Source organism: Oculina patagonica, chromosome 8 (assembly GCF_052425735.1).
Source record: "Oculina patagonica isolate OP01 chromosome 8, crgOcupat, whole genome shotgun sequence".
In the NCBI taxonomy this organism is placed as follows: Eukaryota; Metazoa; Cnidaria; class Anthozoa; order Scleractinia; family Oculinidae; genus Oculina; species Oculina patagonica.
The window spans coordinates 8,623,396-8,632,057 of record NC_135765.1 but is presented as its reverse complement, the minus strand read 5'-3'; the positions used below and the strand labels follow the sequence as shown (position 1 = coordinate 8,632,057).

Genomic DNA, 8,662 nt, shown 5'->3' with positions numbered 1-8,662 from the left:
TATCCCTTTTAGGGAAATGAAATGTTATATATGAATGTAAGTGTAATTCCTTTCGTATATTAGAGAGTTAGCTTTTTCTCTTAGTCGACGTTTTTGTATTTTAACAAATTTTATATGTGAATTTGTCATGGGTTACGTAACCTCGTCTCGGCGGTGTTATGTGGCATTCTGTACAATGCCTCATTAGCGGTGTGTTGGTATATATATATTGTTTTGTCTCCATTTATATTCATTCGAGTCATACGACCGCATCTTCGCCCTCTAAATTAAATACTCATTGGTTAAGGTTATTACTAGCAGACGTTCTGATTTTTGTAAACTTTATAGTTGTTGTTTGGTTGTGCTGTTAGTTCTCGTTATCGTCAGCATATTTTGTTTGCGAAATTTATGTATTTGTGATTGTAAGACATAATAAAGAGGGTTGGACACGGCTTGTGTTGACAGTACCCCTACAGTGGTTGCCTATTACTTGATAAATGTTTTATATTCGGTTGAGCGGGGAGCGAATTAGTATAGTGTACCACATATGAGAGCGAAAAAAAGGTGAGTCTTGAACAAGTAGATGAGGATCCGCATAGAAAAGTTGCTCCATTAGTTTTTTCAGTATCACCAGTATCCATAAAAGAGATTTTGGAAGTAACCCCTGAGGCCTTATTGGCGGTTACACTTAACTCAAATTGTATTTTGTTGTTGTTGTTGTTTCTGCGTCTCCCACTTTGCATACCTCGCAAACTAAATGGGTAAAAAAGGAAAACTTAATGGGTAAAAAAGCAAAATCTGCATCACAATAGCAAAGGAAACGCAAATGTTTCCATTTAGTTGGCCATTTTTACAGTACCAAACTTGGCTAAAAAATACATCAACAGTATGTAATGGGAATTGAAATAAAATGAGCAACAGTGATTACGTATCACGATATAGTCCTGAGTCATTTTCCCGGCCTGAATTTGTAAATAGATAAATAGATAAGAAATAAATAGATAACTTTGATAAATGGTAGAAAAGGAATATTTTCATGTCAACAAAATAACCTTTGTCATTAAAGATGTGAATATTGTTCATCGTGGTGTAAGATAGGTAATGAACGTTTATTCGTTTGTCTCACGATAGAATCGCTTTGAGATGTTGATCGCGACGTTTCGACTGCAATACTGCTAGTCTTCATCAGGCGATGAGGTCGATAGCGACGCGTAAACAATTATATGTGGTTCTTCAGGCGATGAGGTAAATAGCAACGCGTAAACAATCGACCTCATCGCCTGATGAAGACTAGCAGTACTGCAGTCGAAACGTCGCGATCAACATCTCAAAGCGATTCTATCGTGAGACAAACGAATAAACGTTCATTACCCAAAATAACCTTTTTTTACCATAGTCTCTCAGAGGCTTTTACAAGTAAAAGAGCTACTCGACCAATAAATGACGAGGGGGGGGGGGGGGGGGGAAGACAACAAAGTTCCTTTAAACCTCGAAATAATAGCAGAAAATCATGATAAACGAAAAACAAATATCGAAGGTTACCGTAATCGTAACGACTGAGGACGAACTATTAAATTTCGAGTTTGTCGCTTAATTTCTGATAAACTGGTCACTTCTCTGAACACGCAGATATCCTTAGTGTTAATGCAGGTTCATCAATACCTCTTTCAGTTCTAAGGAAAGTTGTGGCTTATATATCGACTGAACAAAATTAAGGCTACACTTATTGAACCGCATCTTTATCAAATAGAAACACTGTAAACTCCCTGATGCCAGTGAGAATTGAATAAATGGGGAGCCCCGCTTTTGGGCTTGCCTAAATCTATATATTTTATCGACTGAACAAATTTAAGGCTACACTTGCTGAACTACAAAGGCGATTTATTAATTTTTCATTGGTATACAGAAATCAAGCGCTATATTATTTAATAACAGCTATTTCAAAATTTATAGATTTTTTATCAATCCTGGCAGTCCTTGTGTAGAATATAAAGTACAAAGCAATTTATCTGCGGAAAACTAGCCGCTCCTACATTTTTTAACTATAATTTCATTATAGCATTAAGCAATGGGGTAAAGAGGTTTAAAACTAGAACATACAAACAAGCTTTGCCTGTGGCAAATGTTTTTTCAGTCGTCAAATCTGTTCAGATTTCAACAGATTTGAATAAGTCGCACACGGCCCGTGCAACTTGCTCGGCTACAGACTTAGCCATGTTTGGCTCCGGCACGTAGAACACGTTATCGCCCTTTGTAGGATCCGTCATTGCCCCAGCAAGCTTCCAAAGCTCTATGGGATCTGCCTCACCAATTCCGACAACAAGGACTATAACATTGGCTTCTAGCTCAAGTCTGCGGGCGATTTTAGCTGCGGCGTCACTGTTTTGATTGCCGTATGTCAACAGCACCAGTACCTGTGATGACAGAATTACAGCAATTTTTAATGCATTAAAAAAAAAACCAGATCGAAAATGATATCAAGAGAGTGCATATTCTCTTAATAATATATAATGCCAAACAGGTGCTTCAAACATAAACATACCGTACCAAAATAGGTGACATTTGATTATAACTAAGATACATTGGACACACGTATTGGAAAAAAAGATCATTTAGAAATGATTTCATGGACAAGAAAAGAGGTGTTATCCAACTCCTTTTTGTGGAGTAAAATTAACGGGCGAAATGAGCGCAAATGCCTCACACGATATGCAGTGGATGTTACATTTTCTACCGCTATTCTTCCTGTCCGCACGAATGATTAAAAAACGACGCGCGGAAAGTCAGGATTTGGGAAAAGAAAACTTTTGATATTAATCTCTTAATAATTACACAAACAAGATATAAAATAAATAAAATTAAATAATTAAGTCGATTAAATAATTCTACGGCTCGAATATTACACCTTTCGGTCTAAAATTTGGCATGAAGTATCTCTGTATGACTCTTTTTAACCCTACATTTTTGTTTTGGATGAAAATGTTTCGAGTGCCGAGAAATAAGCAATTGCGTTCAACGTGCCCATACATTGCTCTGTAAAATTAAATAATTAAGTACGATTAAATAATTCTACAGCTCGAATATTACACCTTTCAGTCTAAAATTTGGCATGAAGTATCTCTGTTTGACTCTTAATAACCCTACATTTTTGTTTTTGATAAAAATCTTTCAAGAGTTGAGAAATTTGCGATACTGTGATGTTCCTATACATTGTTCTGTAATTATGTAAATCATCTTTGTAATTAAATAATTCTACGGCTCGAATATTGCACCTTTCATTCTAAAATCTGGCATGAAGTTTTTCTGTACGACTCTTAATATCCCTAAATTTTGGTTTTTGGTGTGGATCTTTCAAGAGTCAAGAAATTAGCAATTCTGTGCCACGTGCCCATATATGCCCTGTAATTGCATATATTTCAATCATTTGCTGCGCTTGAATATTAATATACAAAACAAAATAGTCTGTACCTTGCAAAGTTACGATAGCTCAGTTGGTAGAGAACACTTCTACAGAAGTTGTGTATGCCTTGGTCGTTGGTTCAAATGCAAACGGATGCTATAATGTTTTTTTTTCTCAGTTTTTTTTAAGTCAGTGTGCCGTTTTATTTAAAATTTAGAGGTTGAACAAACGCAACAGTAAATTTTGACATTTCAGTATGTTGAGTTCGAACGCCGGCTATTTCAGTGAGACTTCAACCGTCGATAGAATTGCAACGCTTGTAGTGTAGAAAAAAAAAACACCACCGAGAAATCAAGCTGTTATGCCCCAGGTGAAACTAATTTTTTGCAGTGTTTTTGTCGTTAATAAACCGGACTTTTGGCTGCCTAGGCTCCCAGGCCATTGCGAAAAACTGTTCACAACAAGAAAAACCCGCAACGTTTGTGAAATGAAAAGTAAAAAAAAAAACAATTAAGTGTGTTCCTAGTCACATTTTTTGTTGCTGAAAAATTAAGGCTTTTGTATGATTGACACACAACAAGACTTCAAAATCTCCCCAGCCATTCAGAAAAATAGTTGGCGAAAATTACTTGGCGAAAATTACTTTTAAATTATCTCGAGCGTGTACGAGCAAACGTCTTGCTTATATATTTTCTTAAAACTTGCCAACATTTATTTTGATCGGCAAGAGTTCAGTTTATTAATCTTGAGTGTGTGCGGGCACATCTCATTGCTTAAATTGTTGGTTAAATGCATCAAAAGTTTAACTTACATTTATTGTTTACATTGAGTTGTTTCGTTGAGGGAGTAAGGGGTCGCTATGCGAGCGAAATTCTCGTTCGTATATCTTTATCTTAATCAGTACTAGTTTGCTGGGCAAAAAGCCAACTGTGTGCGTCCAGCAAAAATTTTACACAATACAGTTCCTTTGGTGACTAGCAAGCTAGGAGCTACGTTTTTTGATATATATAAGTGGTGTATGGTCACTGTCGTGCATGTTTAGAAATTGAAGTTAAAGAAAATCGTACCTTTCAAAATATTAGCGAGATTTCTTAAAAGTATGGGCGAAATTAAACATTTGAAAAAAACATACTTTTAAATTTCGAAGACTTGTTTCGGACACTCTGTATCCATTATCAGTTTGAAGATGTTTCGTTCAAAATATGACATTTACACGGGCACAAGTCTCATTGACATGGTCAAAGAGGATATCCCGCTCTGTATTGTCTCAATGATCGAGCTACTACTACATAGTTTGGTATTAGGGTAGCCTATTCTCTGCAATTAATGTGTCACTCAGGGCGAGGGTCTTATGTGCTTGACACTCCCCGAAGAAGTAGTACTGCTGTACTCTTCCTCGTTCATGGATGTGGCGTTTATGGTGTTTTTTAACTACATGTAAACGGACGATCTCGGAGAGTCGATAACAGTGAAATAAAGTCTTAATGTTATAACCGACCACGAAAATCACAAAAATGATTGTCACTATCTTGTTTGTGCGGTTGCCCCTAGATAAATAAATAAATAAATAAATAAATAAAATAAATTACCTTTATTTAGACACGGTAAGGATTAAAGCTATTAGCTTGTGGGGCCGTGTATTCTCAATCGAATTGGAATTTAGAAGTGTTGTTTTTTTGTGGAGGGAGGAAAACCGGAGAACCCGGAGGAAAACCCTCGGAGCAAGGACAAGAACCAACAACAAACTCAACCCACATATGATACCGGGCCGGACCGGGCCAAATTGGTGGGAGGCGAGCGCTCTCACCACTGCGCCATCCCTGTTCCCCCGTTACAATGGCTGCTTATTAAACATTCTAGTGTGTTGTGTCGCTGTGCATTTCAATTCGTCATTTGTATCTTTATTTGCCCTTTTAGAACGCCAAAATACTGTAAGACTCATAAAACTATACAGAGAAGCCATACATTCAATGCCAAAAAAGGAAATTCATAGTAAAAAAAAAAAAACAGCTATCACCTAACCTCTTCATATCCTCTTGCTCCATCTCGATCGGTAAACAAGTTGGTGAGAGCAAGTTGCAGCGCATGGTCAATAACCGTGTTCTTATGTTTTTCAGCATGGGTTCCAGGTCGCCAGGTATCCATATGTCTTTTAACGCCTTCCAAACTGTTGTCATGTCCAAACAAGTCGTTAAACTTGAGAAGTACCTCTGCTGTCTGGTCATACGAAATGGCTCCAACGTGTGTCATATCGTCAGAGATGTCAAAGTTGCTGACAAGTGTCCTGGTAATTTGCATGACTTCATTCCAGCTAGGGCCAGTGGTTTGAAGACTTCTATCCATCACGATTGCAAGGTCGATAGCTTTATGGCACTTCGGCGGCGCATTTCGGACTGTTGGTTTAAACGGTTTTATTTTATGAATAACTGATAATGTGGATTTGTCAGTAACTGGCAAGCAGAAGTAACTAAATGATATGTTGTTATAACAGAGCTGTTTTTACTGAGAATATTTTCGGCATAAAAAAGCACGTACTGCCTTAGGTTTGTTGTCTTGAAGTTCGCAAAGCTGGATAGTACTGCGCAGAATAATTTTACTGTACCTGAATTCCTTGAAAGTGCTCTAAGTGCTTTCCAGGTTGCAAACCCTCGCCTTGAAACCTGTTGTTAAAAGTAATTTAAAAAGAAAAGTACAGTAACGTCTAGGTAATATAATATGGAACACAAACGGTTCATATTGTCACCGATTGCTTAGCGCGGGATCTAGACCGTAGGAGGTTCGACAGTGTACGTTTATACGATACCTAACTCCCTTAAACTACGAGCAGTTCCTTTTTTGTCCATTGAGCCGGAAGAGATAAAAGAGCGCAGATGAAAATTTTAATTTCTTTTTTTTTGGCTTCGCGCTCGATGGACTAACTGAAAAAGGAGGGATTGAAAGCAAAACGCCCAACCGGCCTACATTTAATATTTTTTTAGCGGATTAGGGTAAAAAGACGAAAATCACGAATCAATTATTGAAATCATATTGTGGTTAGTTTGAGGTCAGTTACTTTTTTCCGGAGGCAGTCTGGCAAATTTTCTTTTCATGAATGGACGTTTACGGAACGTTCTGTTCGCTTCATGTACGGACATTGAAATATATATTCGTTGTTCAGTGCTCACCAAAGCAAGAAATGTCGAAGGTATAGGCTTAGTTAAACCGAGATAAAATTGGGGTTGTATCATTGATATTGGGTGAGATTGAATCTTATAACGTTGCGACATAAAGAGCATATTTCCCACTGCAATGCTCATAATGGTTATTTTTAAAACGGTATTAACAATATAAAGTATTACCATTCCGTCAGCGGCCACAACCGCGATCAACAAAGAAACGAATAACACTTGCATTGTGGACATTGTGCAATGAGTATCTCGGCAAACAACTGAAAAATATAAAAACAAGAAATATAATTAAACAGATATTTAACTAATACTCGTCAGTTACTCAATTGACTGTTTATCAATTATCATTACAAATTACTGAATTGTAAGACAATTGTAATCCACAAATTACTGAATTATAATGAGATGATTGAAATCCACAAATTATTGGATTATAATGAGACGATTGAAATCCACAAATAACTGGTTTGTAATGAAAAGATTGTAATTGCATTAACTCACTGGTTACAACGTCATAACTATTCCATTTTTTACTGGGTTACAACGTGAGGAACGGGAAAATTTAAAAGTCACTTTGACTTTTCGCAGTTGTAAATTAAGAACAGCTTCCTAAAAGGTAGTTTTTGCAGTTGAAAACCTAAAAGCCTAGGCAAGGAGGGACCAAAACAGGGTTTGCCATAACTACACAGGTTTCGAATGGAAGAGAGGTGACCCAACGGTTAGTGCGCTGGACTAGAGATCGAGCTGACCGGGCTAGTAGAGGCTGAGCCCTAGCCTAGGTGACTGCGTTATGTTTTTAGGTGAACAAGCATTACATCCAGGAGGAGCAGAAATACTCCTAGTCGCTTATAGCCTGAGGTAACCGGGATAAGCTCAGGTTTGATGGGCCACTGGGCTCGAATGCAGACTTAACCTTTTTACAAATGCTTCGATAGGATCATAACCGAGAACTCTGTTTAGCATATCCTAGGGTTTTTGTCAAGATAACCAATAAAACATACAGATATATTGTTTCTTGCCCTTCGCTGGAACAAATTCTTGCACTGACGATTCCTGCAATGACACCGTTGCAAGCTAGAGTCAGAATCTAGAAATGTTAATAAATATGGTCATTGGGCCGAGTGGAGTCCAATTTGGTCTGTAAATTATACAAGTGATTATTGCACTTGAAAGTCTACAAAGACAAAGTAACTTACGATTTGAGTGGTCTGGATGGCACCTTTCAGCAACTGTGACCTTGCTTGTACCTAGCTCAGTGAAGTCTAAGGTGTGTTTGCTCGCCTTTTATCATGTTCCGTTGTAATGAAGTCACTCATGCAAGCAATGTGGTTTTGCCAAGTCCCCTCCCATGTCGGCGTGAAACATAAAACTGTCTGGCAATATCTGCAATCAGTGCTCAAAATCTAATCGAGCTGGCAGAACGACGGGCGCCAGATTGTTCTTTTAAACTCGTTGCCATTATCAATAGCATTTTTTAGTTGCTGTTGTTGTTGTTGTTGTTGTCGTTATGCATATTCAACCTGCTTCTACAGAGATAAATGCGAATTTTTTTCTTAGTTTTTCCAAAACTCGTGAAAGAACCTACCAATAATTGTATCCATTATTTAAATTGTTTATCACAACTCATGAGCAAAGGGTTCTTTGATTTATATAGCGACTACTGGTATTGTTCCCCCACCCCCGCCATTCTAACGTTTTGTAAACCATTCAGTGGTTCTCGTTTCAAGTTGGGTGGAGAGAAAGAGGCATTGGTTGAAAGTTTTTATAAATAATCAAAATATCTTCTTTTGTTTGTAAAGTATAACGTCCACATTTTTTTTATGTTTGGCTACGCAGATTCGTGCACTTTGTAACGCCTTCAGCCTGGTTCTCATATGATCGTCCCGATCGTCTCTGTTGCTTCTGTCGCTTCAAAAAGTTTGCTTGCTCCAATCACCTCAGACTTTGCAAACGACAGGGACGATCGGGGCGATCATATGAGAACCAGCCTTTACCGTACAAATTTCGAAGCGGAGCAAATTTTTATCGTGACCATGTAAACAGAACCTAAATAGGCGTGAGAAATATCGTTTTCGTTTAGAAATTCCAGAACTAAAATTATAAATGATGTTATAAA

General features: G+C 37.6%; 1 protein-coding gene across 4 annotated transcripts; it reads right to left on the bottom strand.

The window, feature by feature from the left end:
* Positions 1 to 1,843: 1,843 nt before the first annotated feature.
* LOC144662624 (vitrin-like) lies at positions 1,844 to 7,862 on the bottom strand. 4 transcript variants are annotated; one of them, XM_078523480.1, is made up of 6 exons: positions 7,743 to 7,805; positions 7,548 to 7,599; positions 6,718 to 6,806; positions 5,982 to 6,042; positions 5,402 to 5,772; positions 1,844 to 2,393 (listed from the first exon to the last, which is right to left on the bottom strand). In XM_078523480.1, the coding sequence occupies exons 3-6, from the start codon at positions 6,778 to 6,780 to the stop codon at positions 2,127 to 2,129; spliced, it is 762 nt and encodes a 253-aa protein (XP_078379606.1). In that variant the 5' UTR covers positions 6,781 to 6,806; positions 7,548 to 7,599; positions 7,743 to 7,805; the 3' UTR covers positions 1,844 to 2,126. The 4 variants fall into 4 exon arrangements, with proteins under 4 accessions (XP_078379606.1, XP_078379608.1, XP_078379605.1 ...); XM_078523482.1 differs by having other exon boundaries at positions 5,982 to 6,039; positions 7,743 to 7,804; XM_078523479.1 differs by lacking the exon at positions 7,548 to 7,599 and having other exon boundaries at positions 7,743 to 7,862.
* Between the last annotated feature and the right edge of the window lie 800 nt (positions 7,863 to 8,662).